The sequence below is a fragment of the Notothenia rossii genome (genome assembly GCF_949606895.1).
Source record: "Notothenia rossii genome assembly, chromosome: 8".
In the NCBI taxonomy this organism is placed as follows: Eukaryota; Metazoa; Chordata; class Actinopteri; order Perciformes; family Nototheniidae; genus Notothenia; species Notothenia rossii.
The window spans coordinates 1,339,524-1,354,574 of NC_136906.1; the positions used below are offsets into that span (position 1 = coordinate 1,339,524).

The 15,051-nt window shown below is 41.9% G+C and overlaps 1 protein-coding gene across 1 annotated transcript; it reads right to left on the reverse strand.

Annotated features, from left to right (window-relative positions):
• Positions 1 to 346: 346 nt before the first annotated feature.
• LOC307016782 (lymphocyte antigen 75-like) lies at positions 347 to 9,678 on the reverse strand. Its single transcript, XM_079646114.1, has 4 exons — positions 8,324 to 9,678; positions 7,657 to 7,952; positions 6,886 to 7,181; positions 347 to 1,067 (listed from the first exon to the last, which is right to left on the reverse strand). Exons 2-4 carry the CDS (start codon positions 7,937 to 7,939, stop codon positions 870 to 872), a joined length of 777 nt encoding a protein of 258 aa, XP_079502240.1. The 5' UTR covers positions 7,940 to 7,952; positions 8,324 to 9,678; the 3' UTR covers positions 347 to 869.
• Positions 9,679 to 15,051: the final 5,373 nt, after the last annotated feature.

Consider the following 15,051-nt stretch of genomic DNA (forward strand, 5'->3'; position numbering starts at 1 on the left):
TTCTAAACGGGCCTCTGCACGGCGTCCTAAACACTCATGTTGCATGGTATGGTGAATAACACGTGGTGCTGGTGGATCATGTCTGCAGCTTGATCTCCATGAAGCTGAACGAGTCAGGAAAGAGTCTCATCCCACTGAGAGAAGGTTTTCTGAAGCCTCATAGCGCCCCCTGGTGGCCATGTTGTAAAATGACCCCATGGTTCAGATCAACTCCCTGATAAACACTGAGGAAAAGTGAACGATGCTCATGGAGGATCCATTTAAATGTAATCAATCAAACTCAGGAGGAGTTCAGCTAGCTAGCAGGGATATCAATTATTAGAACTTTATTCAATAATGACAAAAGTCAATGTAGAACTTTTATTTGTATAAATATATCAGAAACAGAATCAGAATTCCTTTATAAGTCCCACAGCAGGGGAATTGACCATATCATATATCTGAAATGAACCTATGAAAAGGATTGTTCCACTCAAATGAAAGTCCAGTGTTTTCTGGCTGAATGCTTTGCTTCTAAATATCACACATGCATTGATGAACTATCCAGACTCTGGGGAGACTCCTCCTGTGAAGAACAGCTGCAATGTAATAATGCAGGAAACTCAGTTTACACACGAATAATACAAGTGGAAGGACATGTTGAATGTATTGTCCTGTGACCACTTCCTTAATGTAAGAACAGATGTGGACCTTTGTAGAGGATGATTCCTTCATATCAGAGAAAGAATATATAATCAATAAAGCTCTATTCCAGTTGATGAAACAATAGAAAGGACAGTCCACGCCTAGTTGAGCTAGCCTACAGTAATCACATAAACACAACCTGAACCTTAGAAGAGGGAGAAGAGCTTTTCCACAGATTGATTGTTTCAAGGTTTCCTGTAACAGAGGAAGTTTAGCTTCTTGCTGCAGTCCTCCGTCTCGTAGCGCTTGGTGCTGTTCTTCACCAGGACGCCACAGAAACTCTGAGTCCGGCCACATTGCATCTCCTCGTCCACATTCTGCTCGGCTTCTCCATCGCCCGTCCAGAACCACTGACCCGCCAGGAAGCGCAGGCCCGTCCACACCTGACCACATTTAGCAGAGAGGTGAGATATTTATGTACACACGTCTTTATTGAACAAGGACCATGCATGTGTGGTGTCAGTGGATTTGAAATGTAGTCATTGTGTTGGAATAAAGGAGGTTTATTATAGCATGATTCCTGAATTACTGGAATCAACTCTGACAATTAACCGACACTAAGCTAAAGCATCCACGAAGCTGCTGTGATCGCCCTCTGTATAATGTGTACTAAACATATACTGGTATGGTAGTACTCACACTGTGATCGCCCTCTGTATAATGTGTACTACACATATACTCGTATGGTAGTATTCACACTGTGATCGCCCTCTGTATAATGTGTACTACACATATACTCGTATGGTAGTATTCACACTGTGATCACCCTCTGTATAATGTGTACTACACATATACTCGTATGGTAGTATTCACACTGTGATCCCCCTCTGTATAATGTGTACTACAAATATACTGGTATGGTAGTATTCACACTGTGATCGCCCTCTGTATAATGTGTACTACACATATACTGGTATGGTAGTATTCACACTGTGATCTCCCTCTGTATAATGTGTACTACACATATACTGGTATGGTAGTATTCACACTGTGATCCCCCTCTGTATAATGTGTACTACACATATACTCGTATGGTAGTATTCACACTGTGATCGCCCTCTGTATAATGTGTACTACACATATACTGGTATGGTAGTATTCACACTGTGATCCCCCTCTGTATAATGTGTACTACACATATACTCGTATGGTAGTATTCACACTGTGATCGCCCTCTGTATAATGTGTACTACACATATACTCGTATGGTAGTATTCACACTGTGATCACCCTCTGTATAATGTGTACTACACATATACTCGTATGGTAGTATTCACACTGTGATCCCCCTCTGTATAATGTGTACTACAAATATACTGGTATGGTAGTATTCACACTGTGATCGCCCTCTGTATAATGTGTACTACACATATACTGGTATGGTAGTATTCACACTGTGATCTCCCTCTGTATAATGTGTACTACACATATACTGGTATGGTAGTATTCACACTGTGATCGCCCTCTGTATAATGTGTACTACACATATACTGGTATGGTAGTACTCACACTGTGATCGCCCTCTGTATAATGTGTACTACACATATACTGGTATGGTAGTACTCACACTGTGATCGCCCTCTGTATAATGTGTACTACACATATACTCGTATGGTAGTATTCACACTGTGATCGCCCTCTGTATAATGTGTACTACACATATACTCGTATGGTAGTACTCACACTGTGATCGCCCTCTGTATAATGTGTACTACACATATACTCGTATGGTAGTATTCACACTGTGATCGCCCTCTGTATAATGTGTACTACACATATACTGGTATGGTAGTACTCACACTGTGATCGCCCTCTGTATAATGTGTACTACACATATACTGGTATGGTAGTATTCACACTGTGATCTCCCTCTGTATAATGTGTACTACACATATACTGGTATGGTAGTACTCACACTGTGATCGCCCTCTGTATAATGTGTACTACACATATACTGGTATGGTAGTACTCACACTGTGATCGCCCTCTGTATAATGTGTACTACACATATACTCGTATGGTAGTACTCACACTGTGATCGCCCTCTGTATAATGTGTACTACACATATACTGGTATGGTAGTACTCACACTGTGATCGCCCTCTGTATAATGTGTACTACACATATACTGGTATGGTAGTACTCACACTGTGATCGCCCTCTGTATAATGTGTACTACACATATACTCGTATGGTAGTATTCACACTGTGATCGCCCTCTGTATAATGTGTACTACACATATACTCGTATGGTAGTACTCACACTGTGATCGCCCTCTGTATAATGTGTACTACACATATACTCGTATGGTAGTATTCACACTGTGATCACCCTCTGTATAATGTGTACTACACATATACTCGTATGGTAGTATTCACACTGTGATCACCCTCTGTATAATGTGTACTACACATATACTCGTATGGTAGTATTCACACTGTGATCGCCCTCTGTATAATGTGTACTAAACATATACTCGTATGGTAGTATTCACACTGTGATCGCCCTCTGTATAATGTGTACTACACATATACTCGTATGGTAGTATTCACACTGTGATCGCCCTCTGTATAATGTGTACTACACATATACTCGTATGGTAGTATTCACACTGTGATCGCCCTCTGTATAATGTGTACTACACATATACTCGTATGGTAGTATTCACATTGTGATCGCCCTCTGTATAATGCGTACTACACATATACTCGTATGGTAGTATTCACACTGTGATCGCCCTCTGTATAATGTGTACTACACATATACTCGTATGGTAGTACTCACACTGTGATCGCCCTCTGTATAATGTGTACTACACATATACTCGTATGGTAGTATTCACACTGTGATCGCCCTCTGTATAATGTGTACTACACATATACTCGTATGGTAGTATTCACACTGTGATCACCCTCTGTATAATGTGTACTACACATATACTCGTATGGTAGTATTCACACTGTGATCGCCCTCTGTATAATGTGTACTAAACATATACTCGTATGGTAGTATTCACACTGTGATCGCCCTCTGTATAATGTGTACTACACATATACTCGTATGGTAGTATTCACACTGTGATCGCCCTCTGTATAATGTGTACTACACATATACTCGTATGGTAGTATTCACACTGTGATCGCCCTCTGTATAATGTGTACTACACATATACTCATATGGTAGTATTCACACTGTGATCACCCTCTGTATAATGCGTACTACACATATACTCGTATGGTAGTATTCACACTGCGATCGCCCTCTGTATAATGTGTACTACACATATACTCGTATGGTAGTATTCACACTGTGATCGCCCTCTGTATAATGTGTACTACACATATACTCGTATGGTAGTATTCACACTGTGATCGCCCTCTGTATAATGTGTACTACACATATACTGGTATGGTAGTATTCCCACTGTGATCGCCCTCTGTATAATGTGTACTACACATATACTCGTATGGTAGTATTCACACTGTGATCACCCTCTGTATAATGTGTTCTACACATATACTGGTATGGTAGTATTCACACTGTGATTGCCCTCTGTATAATGTGTACTACACATATACTCGTATGGTAGTATTCACACTGTGATCACCCTCTGTATAATGTGTACTACACATATACTGGTATGGTAGTATTCACACTGTGATTGCCCTCTGTATAATGTGTTCTACACATATACTGGTATGGTAGTATTCACACTGTGATTGCCCTCTGTATAATGTGTACTACACATATACTCATATGGTAGTATTCACACTGTGATTGCCCTCTGTATAATGTGTACCAATGTTGGAAAGCCGGCTGACTGTTACTCCAGCGCCCTCTGTTGGCGTCACGCGCAATTGTACCTATTAAGCACATGGAGTGCAGCTGTTAGGAGAAAAGGGAGAAGCACGTCATGTCGACGGAGCGCAGCCTGGACCTTTAGTGGCAACTTAGTGTGTGTGAGCTTTGTGCGTCTCTGACCAACAGTAAGTTAATGTTACTCGCATGGGACTAGACAGTATTAAGCCTTTCACGGCATATTAGTTGTTTTGGATTTGGCTAACTCCGGTTATTATCGACAAGTTAAGCTAAGCTAACAGAGCTAATGTTAGCACTACGTAGCTGTACTTCTCTCCATCTGAATTGTTATGTTTGACCCTGTTGGCAATGTCTAATGTTTAGATGGCATATTAACTTTTTTACTGTAAGTTAAAGGAATTATCTGTGCAGTATATGTGTAAGGGTTATATTACAACCTGCCTGTTGAGCAGTCAATTAGCCTGGTAGAATATGTTATTTAGTACTGTTAATGCGAAAGTTATGCATATTTTCACTGTATAATATATTGGTATAATAGATTGTAATTATACTTGTACCTTTGTATTTCTCTCTTATAGACCACACACATATACATACACTACACCTGCTTCAAGGCTGTAATACTGTGACTGTTGTGTTGATATCTTCAGTAAAAGGAATTAACCGCTACCAAGACTCCTGTGTTCTTACCGACACCCCAAGGCGTTCGTCATTCCGAGTGAAACTTTCATCATACAGTCCTTCCCTAATTCCCTACTTTTCAACTACACATATACTCGTATGGTAGTACTCACACTGTGATCGCCCTCTGTATAATGTGTACTACACATATACTCGTATGGTAGTACTCACACTGTGATCGCCCTCTGTATAATGTGTACTACACATATACTCGTATGGTAGTACTCACACTGTGATCGCCCTCTGTATAATGTGTACTACACATATACTCGTATGGTAGTACTCACACTGTGATCGCCCTCTGTATAATGTGTACTACACATATACTCGTATGGTAGTACTCACACTGTGATCGCCCTCTGTATAATGTGTACTACACATATACTCGTATGGTAGTATTCACACTGTGATCGCCCTCTGTATAATGTGTACTACATATATACTGTTATGGTAGTATTCACACTGTGATCGCCCTCTGTATAATATGTACTACACATATACTCGTATGGTAGTACTCACACTGTGATCGCCCTCTGTATAATGTGTACTACACATATACTCGTATGGTAGTACTCACACTGTGATCGCCCTCTGTATAATGTGTACTACACATATACTCGTATGGTAGTACTCACACTGTGATCGCCCTCTGTATAATGTGTACTACACATATACTCGTATGGTAGTACTCACACTGTGATCGCCCTCTGTATAATGTGTACTACACATATACTCGTATGGTAGTATTCACACTGTGATCGCCCTCTGTATAATGTGTACTACATATATACTGTTATGGTAGTATTCACACTGTGATCGCCCTCTGTATAATGTGTACTACATATATACTGTTATGGTAGTATTCACACTGTGATCGCCCTCTGTATAATATGTACTACACATATACTCGTATGGTAGTACTCACACTGTGATCGCCCTCTGTATAATGTGTACTACACATATACTCGTATGGTAGTACTCACACTGTGATCGCCCTCTGTATAATGTGTACTACACATATACTCGTATGGTAGTACTCACACTGTGATCGCCCTCTGTATAATGTGTACTACACATATACTCGTATGGTAGTACTCACACTGTGATCGCCCTCTGTATAATGTGTACTACACATATACTCGTATGGTAGTACTCACACTGTGATCGCCCTCTGTATAATGTGTACTACACATATACTCGTATGGTAGTATTCACACTGTGATCGCCCTCTGTATAATGTATACTACACATATACTCGTATGGTAGTACTCACACTGTGATCACCCTCTGTATAATGTGTACTACACATATACTCGTATGGTAGTATTCACACTGTGATCGCCCTCTGTATAATGTGTACTACACATATACTCGTATGGTAGTACTCACACTGTGATCGCCCTCTGTATAATGTGTACTACACATATACTCGTATGGTAGTACTCACACTGTGATCGCCCTCTGTATAATGTGTACTACACATATACTCGTATGGTAGTATTCACACTGATTCCATGCTAGTTTTATAGGAGTCTGGATGATTGGATTAATTTGTGTGTATTTCTCTAAACTCCTTAATGTTTCCAGATGAAGATCGAGTGTTAACGCTGACAGCCTCAGAACAAATCTCAGTGTGCAAAATGTCAACACACAGGAGGAGTTTCTCTAAAACACAAACTCTGTGTAGAAAGCTCCGTCACCTGGTCAGTGGAAGCCTCTCCAGCCTTCAGGCGTGCGTAGGCGGGGTCGTCCTGAGTGCGCACGGAGGCCAGGTCGTAGCGGTAGTTCCAGGTGAGGTCCACTGGCTCATCTGGGTTTTCAGCCTCCAGAAGCCTGCAGTGCCTCAAAGCCTGATCCCACGTCTTCCTCTCCTTCACCAGAACCAGAGTCTCCTTGTAACACAAGAAACTGAGTCCTCTGTCACAAAAATAGTCAGCCCATTCGTGAGTATCATTGTAAATTGAACCACAGTTCTGAGTTATCCCATTTGGTTGACCTGCAAGAAGTAGAAAAAGTGACATGATTCACATAACAAACCAGAAACATGTCTTTATTTTTCTGCTTTTGTTTTAAGTCAGAGACACTATTGATAGAAAGTGAGGAGAAGGTTGGTGAAGATCAGCAGGAGAGGACTCTTTAAAGTAGAGACACTACATACTGATATACACCTGAACATCAGCAGGAGAGGACTCTTTAAAGTAGAGACACTACATACTGATATAAACCTGAACATCAGCAGGAGAGGACTCTTTAAAGTAGAGACACTACATACTGATATACACCTGAACATCAGCAGGAGAGGACTCTTTAAAGTAGAGACACTACATACTGATATACACCTGAACATCAGCAGGAGAGGACTCTTTAAAGTAGAGACTCTACATACTGATATACACCTGAACATCAGCAGGAGAGGACTCTTTAAAAGCCTAATATCCTATATCCTAAAGTTTCGTGCTTGCAAGACTTACCGACTACCCAGTTGGTGAAATTGGCGATCTCATCTCTTTCCGACCATTTCCACTTCCATTCTGGAATCTCTTTGTACAAACCGATCCATGCGCGAGCACCAAGTGTGACCTCCAACTTTTCTCCGGCTCTGATGGTGGCCAGATCAGTGTGTTGTTCTCTGCAAAAGGTCTGTGCTTCCCTCCATATCTTCTTTCCATTGTAATAATGAAAGCTAGGTCTCAGAGTAGACCCGCACACGGCAGCAAACAGCAGCAGCAGCAGGACGGAGGGTTTTCTCATCATGGTTTCCACAGACCTGCAGTCACATCAGCATTTATATGTATGTTTACTTTGTAGTGTGTATTCATTAGAGAACATTCTATAATGCACTAAGTGAAGTGCTTTCATCAATCATGCAAATGTTATGGATGTCACCTTGTTGATGTTGGCTTATTGTAATGAAATTGGTCAAATATATTTTTGACTAAACTAAATCTCAAATTGCTAAATGAGCATTTCAACCTTTGAGTACGGCTCTCTACCACCTCTGCTCTTTATCCAACACTTAAACACCTGACTTTACTGCTAACTGAACTGTAGTGCTGCCCTTAAACCCACTGCAGTCTGGAAGCAAGACATCAGTTCAAAGTACAGGGAATAACAAGGAATACAAAATCCAGCACTCACCTTGGATGATGACGGATTGGAAGCCAGCGCTGAGTCTCTGGGTTTTCAGGTGATGATATTTAAAATACTAGATTCACGGACTGGCTGCACCAATCACAGCTCAGATGCACTCTGTGTGGGCGAAACAGAACTAGTGCAAAACCCAGCTGGCTTGCAGAGCGACCGTGACATCCATGACCTTCACAAGGTCGCCGTCTCCCTTTTCCTATCAAAGAAAGTCCATGCAAAGCAGAGCTTAGCCTCATAGGTTGCTCTTTGAATATTCTTTGTCCCTCAGGAAGGTTTCTATCAGAGTTTAATGACCCGGTGAAGTAAAATATTTTACAGGAAAAGTAAAGGCAGGACAGGAAGTTATCCTTACACACACACACACACACACACACACACACACACACACACACACACACACACACACACACACACACACACACACACACACACACACACACACACTAGGGGTTTCACCAACTCATCGACTAGTCGACTACCTTTACCACTAGTCGGCGCTGTAGGCCCTAGTCGACTGTCGTGAAAAAAATGGAGGTAAACGAGGTGCTGCAAAATGCTCCAAAACACGTCCGACATTCTTATGTATGGCAGAACTTCAACGAAGATGTAACCAACTCCACAGTGAAGTGTCAGTTGTGTACAGCTGTACTGAAGTACAATACAAATGCATCTGCTATGCGCAACCATCTGAAGATGAGACACCCGCTGCCGACAGCTAGCACTAGCAGTAATGCTAGCACCAGTGAGCAACGGGCCGGCGTCAGCACTGAACAGAGGCAAACGAGCAGCAAGAAAACACGGGTCAACAGTGATGATGAGCTACGGGATTACTGCCAGCGGACACCGCATATCCCCACAATGGATAATCCACTGGAGTGGTGGGCAGAAAACGTGCACCGCTTCCCCCGCTTTCGAGAAGCTACCTGGCTATTCCAGCCACAAGCACCCCGAGTGAGAGGGTTTTTTCCCTGGCAGGCAACACTGTCACCCGAAAGCGGTCAAGCCTCCTTCCCTCACATGTCGGTGCGTTGGTGTTCAAACCAAAAATATGGAAAGGTGGACGTTATCGTGGAGGACAGCGAATAAAGTGTTGCGCACTGGATTTACGTGGCATTTATGTAAACAAGAGTTTTTTGCTGTCGATTTTGGTGAGTCCAGTGTTTGTTATTTACTCAGCCATGTAACACAAATTAAAATGCAGTGTTTAATGTTACTGTATGAGTTCCAATAGAAAATACAGTTGTACACCTCTCTTTGTGTGTCTCTATTATGACGTAACGACTAGTCGACTAGTCGACTACTATTTTGAAAAACTAGTCGACTAGTAAATATTGGTAGTTGTGAAACCCCTAATCACACACACACACACACACACACACACACACACACACACACACACACACACACACACACACACACACACACACACACACACACACACACACACACACACACACACACACACACACACACACACACACACACACACACACACACACTTTTGAATACCGCCATACCACGCTACACAAAACATTTCATTTGAAAAACAAATTCACCGTCCCACCTTGAGTATGACAAAGATATGGTGCCAGTAGAAATCTGACTTTTTTCTTAAACTTCTGTCTATTTCTTAAAATTATGACTTTCTCTTAAAGTTCAGAATTTTTCCAAGTATTCTGTATTTTTTTAACAATTTTGACTTTTTCCAAGAATTCTGTATTTTTTTCTCACAATTCTGAAATTTTTCCTATAATTCTGACTTTTTTTCTTTATAAATTTGACTTTTTCCAAGAATTTTGACTTTTTCTAAAAACTCCAATTTACTCTTGTAATTATCGGGAGCCTTTCAGATATCCTCTTCCAATTTCAACCAATAACTTAAACGCGTTATTTAAAATCATAGTAGACGATCTTGGGTAAAAGATCCCTGTTTTGTTTAATATTTAACTATTTACAATAAATAACATTGGAACCTGTCTCTGATTGAAATGGACTTTGTTGAGGTGAGCCCCTGGTTTTGACTATGATTAAAAGTGGGTGTGCACTCGCACCACGTGATCCGTTAAGCCCGCATCACACTGTCCCGAAATTGACACCTGATGGACACACGATAAAGGAAATGTTCAAATTCGGCTCTGATCGTAACAACATCGGGCCATTCGTGAGGGCATCTTAAGCCATGACCGCCGGTGGAGTTTCTCAGGCTCCGCACCTCCTCTGCAGGTAAAAATGGTCTTATTTCACTTTGAGAAAAGTCATATCTTCTACATATAAAGACAGAGAAATTAAAGAATAAAGTGTGTTTTTAAATGTTAGCACCCCCCGAAGAAGCACAAGCTCTTACGTTGAGTCTGGATACATTCTAACTCATCAGTAAAGTCTACTATAAAAATACACATCTTCGCAGTGGCGGTTCTACAGGGTGGCACGGGGTGGCAGCTGCCACCTCAGAAAAATGCCTTGCCACCCCAGCTGCCACCCCATTTGGCAGCTTTGTTTTGAAAGAAAAGTTGTGGCTCATCGGACATTTATGAGAGAAAATCTCTAATGTCCGAGTGCAAGTGAATGCAGCACAAGACGCGAGCCTTGTAACCCCTCCCCCCCTGGCGCGAGCTTGGAAATATGATTGGCGGCGATTTCATTTGAACGGGGGGACAGCGCAAAACGAGAAGCATTTCGGATACAAGTAGACATAAGCAAGTGGGCGTTGGACGCGGGGGTACGCCGTACCCCCCCTTATTTGAAGCATGATTTCTTTTTTTAATAGTCTAATATCTAAAATCATTGCCAGTGTTATCAGTTGCAAGTGTGTGTTTGTTGTAATAATGACGAAAACATAATAGGCAGATTTCACAGTAATTATAATAAAAACGTAGCTCAAGCATTTATGCAACTTGATTTGAAGCGTGTGTGTGTGAGGGGCAGAACCGTGTGTGTAGGGTGACCAGGTGTCCCGCACTGTGCGGGACTGCACACACAGCATTTTTATTATTTGTCCCGCGTCCCACACATTGAGACTATGTCCCGCATTTGAGTGATATCGCGCAGAAAGGCCGGATCGTCCCTCAAGCCCCCCCCCCCACCCCCCCACGTTGACAGTTCACGAGCGCGAGTGTCTCCCGTCCACCCATCACCCCGTCCACCCAGTAAAAAAATCCCCACTACACCACTGGACAGAAGGAATGAGGTATTTGCGGTCAGGGTATGACTGGGGTAGGCTACAGCCATGAAAAATGATGTGAAAGTAAGCAAAACAAAGTCCGCCAACTCGCGCGGAGTAATCACACAGACAGCAGTTAGTAAGATTGATTTCAGTAGCCACTTGTCTGGAAATACCGAAGACTCATACTTGCCAACCTTTAGACCTCAGAAATCGGGAGCAAAGTCAAATAAGACGTAAAACTTCACTGCCCAGCCAACAGAAAGTAACCACTTTGATTTAACTAGGCGAGTATGGGCATTCCACTGGATCATAACTGCAGCGATGTTTATGTTTTAGCTGAATACACGTTTTTTTTAACACTAACTGATGCAGTTAGTCACTTCTTTAATGTTTGTTCTTTCTGATGTGAAGTCAAGGTTGTAACTGTTTGCAATGAAGTCGTGGGGCGCTGAACTGTTCCTTTGATTCTTTTGAATTATGATAGTAATTACTGGTCTTTCAAATTTGAAGGAGGGTGAGCAAGCATCTTGAGGAACATTCATCATTAACTCCTCCAAAAAATATAGTTTATTCAATAATAAATGAATATGTGAATCATAACAGTGATTGACAGCTGATAGGAATAATATGATTGTTAATATTATCATATTCATACAGACACACATCGATGAGACAGTTAATGTACTTATTGCAGCAGTCTGCATATTTGGTACCCCTGCTGGTCCAAGAGTTAAACCAACTCATTCAGTTAAAATTCATTAAATGACGTGTGCCACCTTATATATTTATATTTAAGGTTTTACTGATGTGCCACAATAATGTCACCAAATGTTATTGAGTTAAAATATCAATATTGTGGATTTCCAAGTTAACATTGATTGATATGACTGCGATTAAATCAGAATATACTTCTGCCAGGGGATGCCACCCCTCAAATTCTCCTGCCACCCTCTGGCCACCCCGTGAATATTTGTCTAGATCCGCCCCTGCATCTTCGTGTGTGGTTCGGGTGCCATCTTGAGGCCTTCTGTAGGCATCCTACTTGCTTCGGCTGTTGCTTGGCTGTTGACCAAGTTCGGGGCCATCTTCGCCCGAAATTCAAAATTCCATATTCGTGTGCCCATCTGGTGTCAATTTCGGGACAGTGTGATGCCAGCCTTACAGAACATCTTCTGTCCTGCTTCCACCTCTCTAAAGACAGTCTAGTGTTACAACAAACACCACAGCATATTTACATTCATCCATTTTGTATTCAAAGTGAAACACAAATGAGTTTCAGTCCAGGCCTCAGTAGACTGAGGAGAAGCCTTTGAGAAAACTATTTATTTAATGGAGTTTATTATTTATTATTTATTATTTATTCCTCCAAATGTTAACAGTTGTGTGTCGTTTTGGACCTGGGCCATTGCTCCCAGTGAGAGAAACTAACCATGTGTTTTCTGCACCACACGAGGCAGCAACGCACGAACCTGTTTCTCGTGCGTTGTAAATATGAAGCATCCGACAGCACTTTCTCAGCTAAGCTAAGCTCGTACTGTCGGTGTTTAAGTTGTTCATATTTACCATCTCAAATGGAAAACAACACCAAAAGGGAGCTTTGATGAAGCTGGAAAGATATTGACAACATCGAACTTGACAGATCAATAATTTATATTTTAAAAAAAAGGTTATTAACACAACAGACGTTCCTTAAGTCCTACAATCGTCCAAAAACCAAAGGTCGTCTAATGATCTTCAAAATATAGCCGCTCAATCTTTGGGTAGGATGCAGGACACAGTCCAGAGTTCACCTCCCTGACCCGTTGTGGAGATCTGGCCCTGAACACATTTCAAATGGAGGCGTTTCTTTATATGTTTATTAGAAGCAGCAAATAGTTTGAGTTTAAAGTACATCTATTGTCCATGTCTCTTCTACATCAACATGTGTCCTCTCTTCTCCATGTCTCTTCTACATCAACATGTGTCCTCTCTTCTCCATGTCTCTTCTACATCAACATGTGTCCCCTCTTCTTCATGTCTCTTCTACATCAACATGTGTCCCCTCTTCTTCATGTCTCCTCTACATCAACATGTGTCCCCTCTTCTTCATGTCTCTACATCAACATGTGTCCCCTCTTCTTCATGTCTCCTCTACATCAACATGTGTCCCCTCTTCTTCATGTCTCTTCTACATCAACATGTGTCCCCTCTTCTTCATGTCTCTACATCAACATGTGTCCCCTCTTCTTCATGTCTCTTCTACATCAACATGTGTCCCCTCTTCTTCATGTCTCCTCTACATCAACATGTGTCCCCTCTTCTTCATGTCTCTTCTACATCAACATGTGTCCCCTCTTCTTCATGTCTCTTCTACATCAACATGTGTCCCCTCTTCTCCATGTCTCTTCTACATCAACATGTGTCCCCTCTTCTTCATGTCTCTTCTACATCAACATGTGTCCCCTCTTCTTCATGTCTCTTCTACATCAACATGTGTCCCCTCTGTGGAAAGAGACTCTGAAAGTTTCAGGAACAAAGATTCTCTCTCTTTTTGATCCATTTCTATAAAAACCTGTCTGAAAATGAGCTGATCAGATTTTTGCCACTTTATGATGTCATAACAATGTTTTGTCTTGAGTAACCATTAGCCAATCAGCAACCAAGGTAACCCCCCCCATTGAGTTCTTTGTAACCAAATGTCTCTCAGAGGGGCGTGGGGAGGGGCTCCTTATTTTCATCTAAAGTAACAGACAAAGAGTCAGCACTTTGGAAACAGGGCTGAAACAGAGGGGATTATGGGTAATGCTGCAATGATCTGTTAGGTGTTTCAGCCAATCAGAGACAGGCTCTGGATGTATCTGAGAACTGTGATATATTGATGAAGAGGAGGATTATCGGGGACCTGTGATATATTGATGAAGAGGAGGATGATAGGGGACCTTTAAGTGTGTTAATGGGGTCAACGGGTGTGCATGGCCCCCACACTTTGTGGGTGTGATCCCCACGTGTCCCTGTACTTTGGAGGCCCTGCAAGGGCGCTAACTATTTGAAATTGTCCAATTGTCTCCATTTTCACATCAATAAACAGGGCCGTGGGAAGTAGGGGTGCTGAGGGTGCTGCAGCACCCCCTGGTGGATGACAGGGGATCTGCACTTCCATAAGATATAATACTAATATAATACCAAAAAAATGCATTTTCAGCCTTGATGTAACAACATTCATAATTAAGTAAAGGTAACACCCTTTTTACCCCAGCTACATTTTCCATTTGCCCCGTACGATGGGCGCTGTAGTGATGAAAGTGGGGGATGTTGGCTTCAGGCGCCCGCAGCTCACAGCGAAAGTGAGAGATATAGAGAGGGGGGGTGCACCGGTACCGGCGGGGATTGTTGTTAGCTTCTGCTGCGCTAACGGATATAAGAAGCTGTTTCTACAATAATATGGAGGGAGAGCTCTGTCCTGTCAGACTGAGAGGCTCAGTGAGGTAAAGCACTCTGAGTGTTTAGATAGTTCACTTTAGTCTAAGTTATCTCAGTGAGTCTCAAACGTATTGATCACAATTATGTAAACAAATAT